General features: G+C 41.4%; 1 protein-coding gene across 2 annotated transcripts in view; it reads right to left on the bottom strand.

Moving 5' to 3' along the window:
* The window catches only part of pde1cb (phosphodiesterase 1C, calmodulin-dependent b), a 98,055-nt gene that overhangs the window by 78,869 nt on the left and 2,838 nt on the right, over window positions 1–16,348 (bottom strand). Inside the window, exon 1 of one of the 2 annotated variants that reach the window (XM_060868569.1) lies at window positions 5,823–5,936. The exons of the other annotated variant lie outside the window; for it this stretch is intronic. Within the exon in view, the coding sequence (XP_060724552.1) occupies window positions 5,823–5,907 (85 nt within the window). The 5' untranslated portion in view covers window positions 5,908–5,936. Of the gene's footprint in view, window positions 1–5,822; window positions 5,937–16,348 lie in introns of those variants that run through there. 2 annotated transcript variants of the gene reach the window in all.

Genomic DNA, 16,348 nt, shown 5'->3' with positions numbered 1-16,348 from the left:
ATAGAGCTAGATTCGGAGGGTAGATATAGAACTAGTTTCGGAGGGTAGATATAGAGCTAGTTTCGGAGGGTAGATATAGAGCTAGTTTCGGAGGGTAGATATAGAGCTAGTTTTGGAGGGCAGATATAGAGCTAGTTTCGGAGGGTAGATATAGAGCTAGTTTCGGAGGGTAGATATAGAGCTAGTTTTGGAGGGTAGATATAGAGCTAGTTTTGGAGGGCAGATATAGAGCTAGTTTTGGAGGGTAGATATAGAGCTAGTTTCGGAGGGTAGATATAGAGCTAGTTTCGGAGGGTAGATATAGAGCTAGTTTCGGAGGGTAGATATAGAGCTAGTTTCGGAGGGTAGATATAGAGCTAGTTTCGGAGGGTAGATATAGAGCTAGTTTTGGAGGGCAGATATAGAGCTAGTTTTGGAGGGTAGATATAGAGCTAGTTTCGGAGGGTAGATATAGAGCTAGTTTCGGAGGGTAGATATAGAGCTAGTTTCGGAGGGTAGATATAGAGCTAGTTTCGGAGGGTAGATATAGAGCTAGTTTCGGAGGGTAGATATAGAGCTAGTTTCGGAGGGTAGATATAGAGCTAGTTTCGGAGGGTAGATATAGAGCTAGTTTCGGAGGGTAGATATAGAGCTAGTTTCGGAGGGTAGATATAGAGCTAGTTTCGGAGGGCAGATATAGAGCTAGTTTCGGAGGGTAGATATAGAGCTAGTTTCGGAGGGTAGATATAGAGCTAGTTTCGGAGGGTAGATATAGAGCTAGTTTCGGAGGGTAGATATAGAGCTAGTTTCGGAGGGTAGATATAGAGCTAGTTTCGGAGGGTAGATATAGAGCTAGTTTCGGAGGGTAGATATAGAGGAGGAAATAGAAATGAAGCAGGATGAAGTGGAGACTGTGGTGCAGGTTTGTATCTGCCCTGTTCACCCCAATGAGGATGGTTCATGAGTCAAAGACGGTGTTCGGCACGCTCCACTAAATCCAGCAGAACACGGCCCGCCCCGTTACCAGGGCGACGGTCAGCTGTTTCATATCGCCACACTGTGTTATAGGGAAGTGTGAATTGAGAGCACACACACACACACACACACACACACACACACACATATATATACCCTCGCACACCCAGACACACACCAGTTGTCCAACTGTACAAACTCTGAGAGAAGAAAGCGTTTGAATTTGATGTACAGAATTTATAGATATTATATAATTACAAACTTTATTCTCTCTCTCTGTCTCTCTCTCTCTGTCTCTCTCTCTCTGTCTCTCTTTCTCCCTCTCTCTCTCTCTCTCTCTCGCTCTCTCTGTCTCTGTCTCTCTTTCTCCCTCTCTCTCTCTCTCTCTCTCTCTCTCTGTCTCTCTCTCTCTGTCTCTCTCTCTCTGTCTCTCTTTCTCCCCCTCTCTCTCTCTCTCTCTCTCTCTCTGTCTCTGTCTCTCTTTCTCCCTCTCTCGCTCTCTCTCTCTCTCTCTCTCTCTCTCTGTCTCGGTCTCTCTTTCTCTCTCTCTCTCTCTCTCTCTCTTGCTCAAATTGCTTTACTTCCTAATACTTCTTCTCTGTTCAGTTCAGGAGAGATGTGTGCGATTAAAAGTACTGGCACCACTGATTCTGCTTCCCTCTTGTTACCATGGTGCTTTTGCCTGAACATTTTATGTTAAAAAAAACAAACCCAAAAAAAAAAGCTCTGAAAGCAGACTAGAACCGCTTTTAAGTGTACACACCTGTAACATTTATCATTTTCTAACACTTCTTGAGTTTAGTTTATTTTACATGCTGCTAGTCACATCATTTTCCGTGGTATTTTGTCGCCTTATTAAGTTCCATGCACTTCATTAAGGGTCAATAATAAAGGTGAAAATAATATAATATGTACTAATAAAAAAGGTCTTGGTTTCCTGTGGTTTTCTCCTTTTAAACCTTATACAAAGGTTTCATTTTTTTTTTTCATTTACAGTCACAGTTACGATTGTGTGAACATCTACAAAACAACTTACTTCCTGTTATCGCATACGTTCTAGCAGCTAAATACTAAAGCACATTTTCTGTACCTGGGCTTGTCCCTGTGAATGAGCTGTTACTATAGCAGCCATAAAGTAATAAAATGAGTGCATTAATATACAGAAACATTTGATTTGCCTTGTAGTCTCAGAGCGTCTGACTAATCAAATCTGAGGATCGAACAGCGCTGTGATCGCAAAAGCTTTTGCCAATAATGCTCTTGCTGCCGTTCCAGGTTTCTGGATATTTATAACAGCTTCAACTCAGGAGTGCAAAGCAACCAAGAAAGTTAGGAAGCATCTCCTGATAAATCCAGGTGTCCTTGTAAATGATCTCCTTAAAATTATGAGGTGTTAAGGATATCTCTGAATATCTGCAAAAGTAATATTTACCAAAGAGCTCAAGAGAAAGGTCCAGATACAGTATACTGTATGGTTATACTACAAAATACACATGTCACTGCTATAACTGGTCCTTTGGTGTAAACATGGATGGATTTTGATGGATAACTGAACTCATTCTTACTGTGTATCACTTCAAAAACTCCTCTAACGTTCAGCGCCACACCAAGATCATACCCCACCACCTTAACCCCCATCTCGCTGTTATGTGGAACGTCTACAAGAACACAAGAGCAGAACATTCAGTATGTAGTAATAATGAAGTGATAGCTGTAGGCCAGGGGTGGCCAACCCTCGGCTCCCGAGCCGCATGCGGCTCTTTGCCCGGTTTCATGCGGCTCTTACGTTCATCCCGAAGTTTGTATTTGTGTCTTTTTAATATGCGTCTTCGCTTCGCTTAAGTTCAATACGGTATTTTCGTCAAACGCGCATGTGAGTGCAATGAAAATACCACAAAGTTTCCCAGTAGGAGCAAGATCATTTGAGTAAACAATTTGTGTCAAGTTCGCTCTCAAAATGGCAGGGAAAAAAAGGCGATGTTCATATGTGCCCATGTGTATGATGTGGCTCTTTGCGGTAACACAGTAAACACTGTGGCTCTTGGTCTCTGACTGGTTGGCCACCCCTGCTGTAGACTGTGAGATCTAAACAAGAACATAGTGGTAATATGGTAAGCTTGAGGTCATGGAGCATGTGATGTCATTTATTTAGCTAATGTTCAAATTGTCTTGCTCTTGATTGTACTGGAAACATCATGAGGTGGCTCAAGGGTTACTAATCAGAAGGTTGTGATTTCTATCACTGCCAAGCTGCCACTCTTTGGCCCCTAAGTGAGGCTCTTAACCCTCTCTGTGCTTGTACCATGGCTAACCCTGCACTCTGACCTGAATGGATCTGCAGGGCAAAAGTACTACCCAAAATGCCCTAACAGATAAAATCATCAATGCCAGACACGCCATGAAACATTTCAACAACAACAAGCCACCTAAATTCACTGGGAAATGATCTATTGTGAATCTTATGCTAATGGAGATCTTCATAAAAGACTGACAGCTCCTGGTATCTAGTCAGTGTAGGTTAAATAATTTCTGAAGAATATATTCATTATATACTCATATACTCATCAAATCATTAAAGATAATGGAAGATGTTTTCTTTAACAAAAAAAAAAGGTGATGGTGAAAAAATACTATGAGTTTGATGTAAACAAAAAAGAAATGCTCTCTTAAAGATAAAAATGCCCCTGAAAATGAACTACAGAGAGAAGAGATGTGAAGAAATGCATTTCACTGTGGTGCAGTTACTATGTGACGAATAAAGACTTCTTCTCCGAGACTTCTTCGTCTCTGGCTACTGAGACTTCACATCACACCAGTCCTGAAATGGCTGCAGCAGTACACATCATTAAGGGAAACAAGTAGAGTGAGCATCACATCACATCCCATCACATCACATCATTAACGGAAAAAAGTAGAGTGAGCATCACATCACATCCCATCACATCACATCCCATCACATCACATCCCATCACATCACATCACATCACATCACATCATTAAGGGAAACAAGTAGAGTGAGCATCACATCACATCCCATCACATCACATCATTAAGGGAAAAAAGTAGAGTGAGCATCACATCCCATCCCATCCCATCCCATCACATCACATCCCATCACATCACATCACATCCCATCACATCACATCATTAAGGGAAAAAGTAGAGTGAGCATCACATCACATCCCATCACATCACATCCCATCCCATCACATCACATCACATCCCACCCCATCACATCACATCCCATCCCATCACATCCAACCCCATTACATCACATCACATCCCACCCAATCCCATCACATCCAACCCCATCACATCACATCACATCACATCCCACCTCATCACATCACATCCCATCCCATCCCATCACATCCAACCCCATCCCATCCCATCACATCCCATCACATCCCATCACATCCCATCACATCATTAAGGGAAAAAGTAGAGTGAGCATCACATCACATCCCATCCCATCACATCACATCATTAAGGGAAAAAGTAGTGTGCATCACATCACATCCCATCACATCCCATCCCATCCCATCCCATCCCATCACATCCAACCCCATCACATCACATCACATCATTAAGGGAAAAAGTAGAGTGAGCATCACATCACATCCCATCCCATCCCATCCCATCACATCACATCACATCATTAAGGGAAAAAGTAGTGTGCATCACATCACATCCCATCACATCCCATCCCATCCCATCCCATCACATCACATCATTAAGGGAAAAAGTAGTGTGCATCCCATCACATCCCATCCCATCCCATCCCATCCCATCACATCTAATCCAATCCAATCCCATCACATCACATCCAAACCAATCACATCACATCACATCGCATCCAATCCTATCTCTTCATGTCACGTCATACATCACATCACATCACATTATATCTCATCCTTTCACGTTACATGGCGTCTCTCTTTTTCGCTTTTGTCTTAATTCGACAGTGATCTGTGGCGCTCTCTCACTGGTTTCCATGTTTGTGTAGGCGGATAAGCAGTGATTAAATACGCTCTGTGAACTGCTAGAAAGACTCAGTCTCAGGAAACAGTCTTTTTAGCTTTCAGTGGAAAGACAATTCCATATTTTTACACGTCCTTCACCATCTTTCCTTTTATATTTTTAAACAGCAAATTACCCTTTACCCTTACCTATACAGTGCATTTGCCAAGCAGAAATAATGAACTGAAGTGTCTCTAAGTATCAAAATAATGACCGATTGTTCTGTATAAATTGTCCTCGCTGTATATTGTGTGGATTTCTGAGGAAACAGCTGCAGTTCCCACAACATTTATGATGTTTAGTCAAAAAATATGGTTAAAAAAAAACAGATATTATTAAAAAAAAATCATGTTTGTAAATATTTTGCTTCTCCTGTCAACCTGATACAAAAAGAAGATGATGAAGATGATGATGAAGAAGAAGAAGAAGAAGAAGAAGAAGAAGAAGAAGAAGAAGAAGAAGAAGAAAACAAAATTCAATCAAAGGCAAAATTAATATAAAAAAGAGAGCGAGTGCCAATGCATTTGCATAACCATGCAGGTAGGTGATTTAAATAAATAAATAAATAAATAAATAAATAAATGAAAAACAAAAACAGCAATAATAATAATAATAATAATAATAATAATAATAATAATAATAATAATTACATTGTTTTATTTTAACACACCACAAGCAGACGATTTTTAATTAAATATATTCAAATAAAATGCATTTTTAATGATAAACAGTTTACATGATGGTCCTCATGATTTATCCTTTATTCTACATGCTTTTTTAAAATATATTTTCAAATCCACTTGCCCTCTCTCTCTCTCTCTCTCTCTCTCTCTCTCTCTGACTCTTACCTATAGTGAAGCTGTATCCGTCGATGCTGAACGTGGCACTCCTCCCTTTCTTAAGTCCCTGTTTCCTGGTGTTGTTCTCCGTCATTCCCTCCTTCCTCTCCTCTCCCCTCTCTCCCTCAGGCCAGTCTGAAGCTCTGAAAGCTTGGCTTCACACTAATTTACACTCTTGCGCTTTCAGACAGTAGAGCTGGAGCGTCTGCCAGCGGCGCGAGCAGCTTGGCGAGTGTGTGAGACCTCTGAGGTGAAGTTGTGTTGAGGAAGAAGCAGCTTTCTTTCTCTCTCCACCTTCTCCTCCTCCTCCTCCTCCTCCTTTCTCTCTCAGTGGTGACCTTCCCTCACACTCTCCACATTATTCTCTCTCTCTTCCACCCTCTCTTCCTCCCTTACTGTGTATCAAACTTTCTGTTACTAACACACACACACACATATACACACACACATTCGGCATTGTTCTGAATTATGCCCATTTCCCCAGATAATAGCAGACTGTGTCATTTTTGTTTCATTCCAGTTTCAGTGTGTAACACAAAGGCTGTCATTTGTGACTTATGATAAAAAGACAGACAGACAGACAGGCAGACAGACAGAAAGACAGACAGAGAGACAGACAGACAGAGAGACAGGCAGACAGACAAACAATGGAATGCAGTGCCTTTCTTTTTTGTATCACACGTTCCCATCTAAATAAATAAATAAGTGTGTGTGTGTGTGTGTGTGTGTGTGTGTGTGTGTGTGTGTGTGTGTGTGTGTGTGTGTGTAAGAATTCTCCAGAGACCATCCTAAAGATGTGTTTAAGGAAGGAGAACCCACTCAACTGCACAGCCCACCCCCACTCAACACACACACACACACACACACACAAACTGTTAATGCACCAGTAAAGTTTGCGCACCGATAAACTATGAGACCTCCAAGACTTGTTCCCTGCAGAAAGAAGTGTGTCGAAAGTAAATTTCTTTTGTCCTTGATAAATACTGATATTGTTCATACCACAGAGCTGCTGAAGTCTCAAATCTGATTGGTCAGAATGTATTAAATCATTTCCTAAAGCAGCAGATCTGATTAGAGTTCTGGCTGTAAGCCAAATCACAGGTTTATATTCAGAGGAAAAGTTACAACTGATACAGGGAAAAGATTTCTGCTCTTGTAACAAGCTGCATTTTGTTCTTTTGTATGCATGTTGTATCTCATACAGTAGTTATATTTTATATACAAAATCACTTCAGAGGGGCACGGTGGCTTAGTGGTTAGCACGTTCGCCTCACACCTCCAGGGTTGGGGGTTCGATTCCCGCCTCCGCCTTGTGTGTGTGGAGTTTGCATGTTCTCCCCGTGCCTCGGGGGTTTCCTCCGGGTACTCCGGTTTCCTCCCCCGGTCCAAAGACATGCATGGTAGGTTGATTGGCATCTCTGGAAAAATTGTCCGAAGTGTGTGATTGTGTGAGTGAATGAGTGTGTGTGTGTGTGTGTGCCCTGCGATGGGTTGGCACTCCGTCCAGGGTGTATCCTGCCTTGATGCCCGATGACGCCTGAGATAGGCACAGGCTCCCCGTGACCCGAGGTAGTTCGGATAAGCGGTAGAAAATGAATGAAATCACTTCATGGAGGTAACGGTGACTCCGCTTCATGTCAGGCTTCATCACACCACTCTGTCGTTGATTATTTTCCTGTGATCAGGCTTGGTGATGACTTTTAGACTTTCGTTATTCAGAACTTCGGAAAACGCTGTGATACAGTGATCTGGTTTTGGGATCCAACTAAACGTTTGTTTGAACACATTGTAATGTATTGTAATGAATTTCAAGACCCACAGCATTTAATTACACAAACTTGGAAAATAAAAATGGAAAAGAGAAATATGTTTAAAGTAAATTTACTTAAAGAACACTACAAAAAAATTAATAAATAAAATAAAAAGTCAAACTAAAAATTTTACTCTGTTTAAATATTGTTACAAGTAAAAAAGTTTTTAAAAAAAAAACTTTTTTTTTTAAATAATGAATTGCTTTTTTTATAGATTTACAATTCCACTTCCTCTCTCTCTCTCTCTCTCTCTCTCTCTCTCTCTCTCTCTCTCTCTCTCTCATTCTTGAAACTCTAACTCTACAGACCACCGACTGACTCTCAGCTCCACAAATCAAAGAAAATGACAAACATTTTTGCCACAAACCAGATCATTTTTTTTTTTTTGTCTCCTCCTTTTATGCGTGTTCCAAGTCTCCGAGATCTTTTACAAGGTCGTGATATTTGTACAGTCTTTTTTGTAGTAAACGCCTGTCACCAAGCAACAGCTCAGGCTCCGGCTCGTTTTTATCGCTCAGTCTCTGTGACGCAGATACAGTCAGAGTCAAATTAACAAGCAGAAAAAAACAAACAAAACAAAATAAACTCAGACGCCTGGGTATCAGATCCATGTTTGTTATCTATATATGCTTCGGATCTAGCGTAAAGCCTGGCTGATGAGGGAAAGAAGATGCAAGAGCAGAGTGAACGAAGAACTTTAACCAGACTCTGTACTCAGAAGTAGAAACACTCAGATGATCACAATCAGGAAATAATAAACAAGCATGAAGGATTTTGTTCAATACTGCTTCTAAGACACCTTCATCATCATCATCAGCATGGTCATCAGCATCATTTCCCTCATCATCTTCTCACTGGACCTGCTTGATCCATCCTGAAGACCTTCTTCTGGATGGAGTCTCATCACTTGGTGGATGCTCACTTCTGCTCCACATGGAGAGCCTGAAGATACATGAGATTGCTGATGGTTCCACTTGAAGAAGAAATCATAAAGTTTTTGGCTTTAGAACTGTAATCACCATGAACAGTTTTGCACTTAAGTCTCCATCAGTGATCAGTTAAGAGTTAACTTAAAAAATCTGACTTCATGTTGAAGCTTGAATGAATAACTTGGATAAATAATACATTTTTTTTTTTGGCCATTTAGTTTACAAACACTTATAGAAAAGAAATATTTCACAATCACATTCTCCAATGTCAGATGAATGATGGCTTGGTTTCGAGCCTGGTTCTTCTTAAAGGTACATCTTCCTTCATTCTAGCAAGTTTTTATTTTAGACCATTAATGTGTATTTAAAATTTATATACTGAATTTTTATAGTTTTTCTATATTTCTGTAAAGCTGCTTTGTGCATTCTCCCTAAACTGAAAATCCCCGCTAGTTGCTTCAGCACTTTGGTCAATCGATGTTTGTTTTTCTTCGGAGGACCGAGGGATCAAATCAAGCGAATCCCAATCTTTAAAAACAGAATTTGCCCGGAATGTAATTTGGGGAGGGGGGGGCACGGTGGCTTAGTGGTTAGCATGTTCGCCTCACACCTCCAGGGTCGGGGTTCGATTCCCGCCTTTTTCTATAAATTGAGCGATGTCCAATGTCGGGTCCAGTGTCAGGTCCAAAATCACCAGGACAAGGTGGTTGGAGTCAAGTCAAGATCAAATCCAAATGTGAGTCAAACCTTCAAATCCTATTCGAGGCCAAGCTTTCCTTCAACTAACAGGCCGGTTTGTGTATAAGGCGCAGCTGGAGAAGGTCAGTAAATAAGGATTACACACCTTCAGGAATATTTGTTAATGTAAACATAAATGTTTCAGTGAATAGTGGCTTAAGTGTGAGATGGATTTTGGATCATAATACTGTATATATAACAATTTTCTTTCCCGACCTTTCTGTTAAATATCCGTCTCAGACGATGACGTACCTTAGAATCCCCGTTAATCCAGAAAAGTTTCCTTGTCTGTATGCAATCTTAGCATCCAGAAACAATACACGCCATGTGACGCTGTGTTGTCTCTGCTGGTAAACACTGGAGGATACACAAGCTCATTAGTGTCTCCTCCAACTGAGGTGCGAGCGGAAAGCAGGAGAGCGTCCCCGGCTACGCCTGTTCCTCCCAGCTGTTTCCGTGGAGACCGGGCAAAGTAATTAAGGGAGCGCGAGCGGCCAGGGAGATCGTGTATTCCCCACATATGTCCTCATTATAGGGACATTTAAGGTAATGTCAGAGATGTTTCCAGCATACAGGAAATACAATGGCTTTCGCTTGATTGCGTCTCGATTGCTTCCACTTAAGCAGGTTGTCTGAGGTTAGAAAAGGCAAAGTTAGAGGTGCTGATAGGGGTCAAGGTGAAAGAGCTGTCAGTTGGGTCTCTTTTTAAAATCAAACTAAATTTCCGCCCACTTGACCTTAACTTGAAAATGTCCCCAAAACATTGCTTGAGAGCCATGATTTGATTCTGGATGGAGAAGGTTTTTTTTTTACATAAGAGCCATTAGTATTGGAGATACCTCATGCCAAACCCCCTTCATTGTAGCTAGATTAATACTGAGGTTCAGGATTTGTCAATAGTGGAACGTCACAGAATGTCGGTGTGTATACTACATATATGTATATAAACATATATATATATATATATATATATATATATATATATATATATATATATATATATATATATATACGTATATATATATGTATATATACATATATATATACGTATATATATATATATATATATATATATATATATATATATATATATATATATATATATACGTATATATACGTATATAGATATACGTATATATATATATCGTCGCTGTCGGGCGGAAACCTCGTATGTCCAAATTTGGTCAATTTCATATTTTTTTACATATCGATGCTATTGGTCAGTCCCCACGTGGGTCTGTTATTTTTACAAGTTATTAACCAATCTAAAGTCTTGAAAATAGCTTGAGTGCAAATCTCATAACTCCATTGGACACTTCAACTGTCCACCTCTTCCTCACTCCGTGGGAGAGCTTCACGGCATATTTCTCCTCAAGAAGAGTCGCAACGAATCAACACGTCTTCTGAGGTAAATGTCTTCAAAACACTGGGCTCAAAGAAAAAAAATCTTGACCCCCGCTAGTTCTGGTGCTCGTCTGAGGACAGGAATTTAGCGCAAGACAATCCACTGCAACGCGGACTAAACCCTGTGCACTGCAGATAAGGTACGGCGTTTTTTTAATTTCCTGAAAAGTAACGGTTTTGGAGATACGAGGATTCCGCCCGACAGCGACGATATATGATAAAGAATACAACAAGTATACACACCTACATTCTCTGACGTTCCAGTATTGACAAATCCTGAACAGTCCCATAAATTCCAACTCAGACAAAAGGAATGAAATTGACAATCAAGCAATGGATAGAAAAAGAAGCACAGCCAAGAAACCCAAAGAGGAACCATGTTTACTGTTTAATGAATGGCTACTGTAGGACAAGATCACTTGCACTTTCCAGGTCCAGGATAGTCCAGGATAACTCGGAATTGCAATCATTTCCCAGCAATGTCAAATTATAGAATTTAATGGAGAATATCCTTTCTAGAATATAAAGCTCTGAAACACTGGATTTCATTTGGTAATGCATTGTATATAACCTGACTTTTATAGATTTCATTTCAAATTCCTCGACTTTCACTCTCAATCATGGCTTGTGACAACACCTACTGAAACAGAGTCTGCTCCACTCAAGCTCAAACCAACACACAGTCTGTACATCACGTACACACTCCACTCTTTTTATTATTAGAACAGGTTTTCTGATCGAGAGAGGCGTTTCCGACGTCCTCGACTCCCACAGAGAGTTCTGCATTCCCAGGAATTCACCACCAAATCAGCAAAATCTAAAAATATAAGTGGGTTATATTTGATGCCTTTTGACACACAAACAAAAAAAAAAACCAGTGAAAGCATCGAAGGTCATACTCTGACACCCAGTCTGAAAGCTTTTGTCAGCTGACACTCTAGGTGTGTGTGGGAATGTTTTCTGAATCCCAGTCCCACACACTTTTGTCAGTCGTGTCTGTTTGTATACGCTTGAGGTGTAGTCTAATGAAGGTGTAGTCTAATTGAGTGTGGTTACCAAAATAAAAACAGATGAAGGCAATTTCATATCTTATTCAATGATTTGGTCAGTGTGTGTGTGTGCCCTGCGATGGGTTGGCACTCCGTCCAGGGTGTATCCTGCCTTGATGCCCGATGACGCCTGAGATAGGCACAGGCTCCCCGTGACCCGAGGTAGTTCGGATAAGCGGTAGAAGATGAGTGAGAGAGTGAGTGATTTGGTCAGTGTGAAATTTATCATAAATACATAAAATAAATTTTGAATAAATCTATACCAAACAAGCAAACAAATAAATTATTAAATTATTACATGATTAAATAAACTGACTGACTTTCTTTAACTCTGTTTGTACCATGTGGCTCAGTTTAGCAGCTGTACAAAAAGAAAAGCTCAAACATGAATTAACAGTACATGTGATTCATATCGGATTCACTGAGTTGATTCAGAGTCAAATTGCTTTCTCTCTACAATCAAGAGTTCAACTGGAAGAATCCCAGGTCTCTAGATGCTCTCAAATCAGCCTGTGATTGCTGTGTACTCACCTGCCTAAAGAACAGCACTGAGTAAGAGGAAGAGAAAGAGGAAGAGAACACAACACAAATCAGACTCTGCACTTGTTCAGGAAGTCAAGTAACCTGCGGGTGTGTTTTAAGCGATGACACGAATAGTTTTTTCATAAACAGAGGTGTCACATGAGTGGCAGATGAATGTTGTGGGAGACAGTACTGTAGAGAGAGGTACAAAAAAATGTGGGGAATAGGTGGGAACACAAAGGCACCAGGATTCAAAGAATCAAGTAAGACTGAAACCAAACCAACACCAGGAACAATCACCCAGAGTGAAATCTACCTCAGTGTCACGATCTCTTGTGGTTAAGTTGCTTTGCTCTAACAACAAATAAGAATCTGGATAATACTGTGCCAGTCTGTATGTGGATTCCAGCCATAGCCAAAGATGACGGAAACAAAAGCTGAAACTAACAATCAAGACATTTGTTAAGGTGTCAGTCTAAACTCGAGCTCCAGCTTGAGCTCTGAGCCGGTCACAGCCAGTCACAGTGGATCAAAAATGCTTGACTTTTTTTTCACTGTTGCTTATCAGAATTGTTCAACATTGTTCAAAATTGTCTTTTCATGACCTGAAAAATTAAAAAAATCTTTATCTTTGCACTTTACTCCTAGTGTCTCCCGGGTCTAAGTGTCCCTAGAGTTTCCCAGACCCTAGTGTCCCTAGAGTTTCCCAGGTTTGAGTGTTCCTAGAGTTTCTCACGTACTAGCGTCCCTAGAGTTTTCCAGGTCTGAGTGTTCCTAGAAATTCCCAGGTCCAAGTGTCCCTAGAGTTTCCCAGGTTTGAGTGTTCCTAGAGTTTCTCATGTACTAGCGTCCTTCGAGTTTAACAGGTTATAGTGTCCCTAGAGTTTTCCAGGAATGAGTGTCCCTAGAGTTTTCCAGGTCTGAGTGTCCCTAGAAATTCCCAGGTCCAAGAGTCCATAGAATTTCAGAGGTCTGCGTGTTTTAAAAAGTTCACCAGGGTCCTAGTGTCCATAGGGTTTCTCAGGTCCTAGTGTCCGTAGAGTTTTCAAGGTCCTAGTGTCCCTAGAGTTTCCCAGGTCCGAGTGTCCCTAGAGTTTTCCAGGTCTGAGTGTCCCTAGAGTTTTCCAGGTCTGAGTGTCCCTAGAATTTCAGAGGTCTGCGTGTTTCAAAAAGTTCACCAGGGTCCTAGTGTCCATAGGGTTTCTCAGGTCCTAGAGTCCCTAGAGTTTCCCAGGTCCAAGAGTCCCTAGAGTTTCTCAAGTCCTTGTGTGCCTAGAGTTTCTCAGGTCCTAGTGTCCCTACATTTTTTCAGGTCCTAGTGACCCTAGAGTTTCCCAGGTCTGAGTGTTCATAAAAGTTTCCAGATCCACGTGTTTCAAAAAGTTCTCCCAGGTCCCAGTGTCCATAGGGTTTCTCAGGTCCTAGTGTCCCTAGAGTTTCCCAGGTCCAAGTGTCCCGAGAGTTTCTCAGGTACTAGTGTTCCTAGAGTTATCCAGATCTGAGTGTCCATAGGGTTTCTCAGGTCCTAGTGTCCCTAGAGTTTCCCAGGTCCGAGTGTCCCTAGAGTTTTGCAGGTCTGAGTGTCCCTAGAGTTTTCCAGGTCTGAGTGTCCCTAGAATTTCAGAGGTCTGCGTCTTTCAAAAAGTTCACCAGGGTCCTAGTGTCCATAGGGTTTCTCAGGTCCTAGAGTCCCTAGAGTTTCCCAGGTCCAAGAGTCCCTAGAGTTTCTCAAGTCCTAGTGTGCCTAGAGTTTCTCAGGTCCTAGTGTCCCTACATTTTTTCAGGTCCTAGTGACCCTAGAGTTTCCCAGGTCTGAGTGTCCATAAAATTTTCCAGATCCACGTATTTCAAAAAGTTCTCCCGGGTCCCAGTGTCCATAGGGTTTCTCAGGTCCTAGTGTCCCTAGAGTTTCCCAGGTCCAAGTGTCCCGAGAGTTTCTCAGGTACTAGTGTTCCTAGAGTTATCCAGATCTGAGTGTCCATAGGGTTTCTCAGGTCCTAGGGTCCCTAGAGTTTCCCAGGTTCGAGTGTCCCTAGAGTTTCCCAGATCCTATGCCCCTTTTCCACCAAGGCAGTTCGAGTGCTGGTTCGGAGCCAGAGCCTAATTTAGAACCAGTTCTTTCTGTTTCGACCGCCAAAGCACCGGCTCTGAACCAGGAAAAGTGGTTCTTAAGTAGCACCAAAACGTTGCTGGTCTAGACTTAAGAACCACTTGTGTCAGGGGCTGTGGGCGGGGCTACTGTTAGCGCATTTGATAATGTACCTTAAGTATACTAATGTTTAATACTTTTTTACTTTAAGCACACATTATAGTAGCTACATGCTAAGGCTAACTTTTTTCTGTGTTAATGAAAAATAACGTTATGTACTTTCTCGGTTACAACCTCCGTTTTTACACATTACATGGAGCTGCACGTACACATTGGATTCGCTCCGTTTGGGTGTTAATGTAGGTTCACAAAGCCATGAGCATTAACAGTAAAGCAACATCCGCCATTGTTGATGTGTTTGTGTTTGTCGCTGCTGCGCTAAAGTTGCTGGGACACATGACACGTATACAGTGACGTCAGACTCGGCTCTGTGATGGCTCTTTAGCCGGTGGAAAGACAAACCGGTTCTTAGAAGGTTTACCAGTGGAACCAACTTTGAACCAGCACCAGTGCTAGCTCTGAACCTGCACCCGGTTCTTTTTGGTGGAAAAGCTGCACTAGTGTCCCTAGAGTTTCCCAGGTTCGAGTGTCCCTAGAGTTTCCCAGATCCTAGTGTCCCTAGAGTTTTCCAGCTTTGAGTGTCCCTAGAGTTTCACAGGGCCTAGTGTCCTTAATGTTTCCCAGATCAGAGTGTCCCTAGAGTTTCCCAGGTCCTAGTGTACCTAGAATTTCCCAGGTCCGTGTGTTTCAAAAAGTTCACCCGGGTTCTAGTGTCCATAGAGTTTCTCAGGTCCTAGTCTAACTAGAGTTTCTCAGGTCCTAGTGCCCCTAGAGTTTCTCAGGTCCTAGTGCCCCTAGAGTTTCTCAGGTCCTAGTGTCCCTATAGTTTCCCAGGTCCAAGCGTCCCTAGAGTTTCCCAGGTCCAAGTGTTCCGATAGTTTACCCAGGTCCGAGTGTCCCTAGAATTTCCCAGGTCCAAGTGTTCCGAAAGGTTACCCGGGTCCGAGTGTCCCTAGAGTTTCCCAGGTCTGAGTGTCCCTAGAGTTTCCCAGGTTCAAGTGTCCCTAGCATCTCTCAGGCCCTTTTTTGTAATTCATTTTGTTGTTATTCTTTGGGGTGGTTTGGTGTGGTTTAATTTCTGTCAAAATTTTCCAAACTTAAACCAATTAAAAAGATCTGTATGTTTTTTGCTGTAGGTAGGTTCTTTAAAACATGTTGCATGATCAGATGTTTCGCTTCGAGCTGCACTCCCAGGTTCACCCAGGTGCTAGCGTCACTAGCTTCATTTCCATTCCTGATCAGTGGCTCAGGCAGGATGGATAAGATTACATTTAAAAAGGAAAGAATTATTAAATATTAAAACTTAATGCTTCTAACATAATGGTTCCAGAAACATGAGTCAAACCTGCAGTGGTCATGTCAGTCTGTGGATTGAAAAATCTGTGGAATTAAAGAGGACAGTCCACATAAAAACTCATTTAATGGAGAGTTTGATATCTTCTACAAATCTCTCCAACCTTTTTAGATTATTTCAGGGTACAACCTCCAAACATTGTTTGACTTATCTCCAGTGTACAAATCATTACATCATAAATTCCCTCATGTTATGCTGTATCTCTTCTCAATCCCCTGTCTTCCTGTCCTGTCCTCCCCTTGTATTGTATGTATTGTATGTATGGGCAGGTTGATGGCTAATTTCGCTGGTACCTGTGACCAGTGACAATAAAGGCTACTACTACTACTACTAAATTCATTTTTTGAGGCTTTCACAGTAAGCCTTTGCTATTAAAATAAAATCATGCCACAATCCAGGTATGCTTAATATCATTATTGATATGCTGATGAATGGTACAGATTGATTTTTGCTTAATTTCATGAAGGGTGCTTATATTTCAGTGTAAATATGCCAGTCTGATGTTTGAGAGAACTTTTT

The sequence above is a fragment of the Tachysurus vachellii genome, chromosome 1 (genome assembly GCF_030014155.1).
Source record: "Tachysurus vachellii isolate PV-2020 chromosome 1, HZAU_Pvac_v1, whole genome shotgun sequence".
Taxonomy (NCBI): domain Eukaryota; kingdom Metazoa; phylum Chordata; class Actinopteri; order Siluriformes; family Bagridae; genus Tachysurus; species Tachysurus vachellii.
Note: the sequence above shows the minus strand (reverse complement) of the source record. Positions and strands in the feature narration are given on the sequence as shown.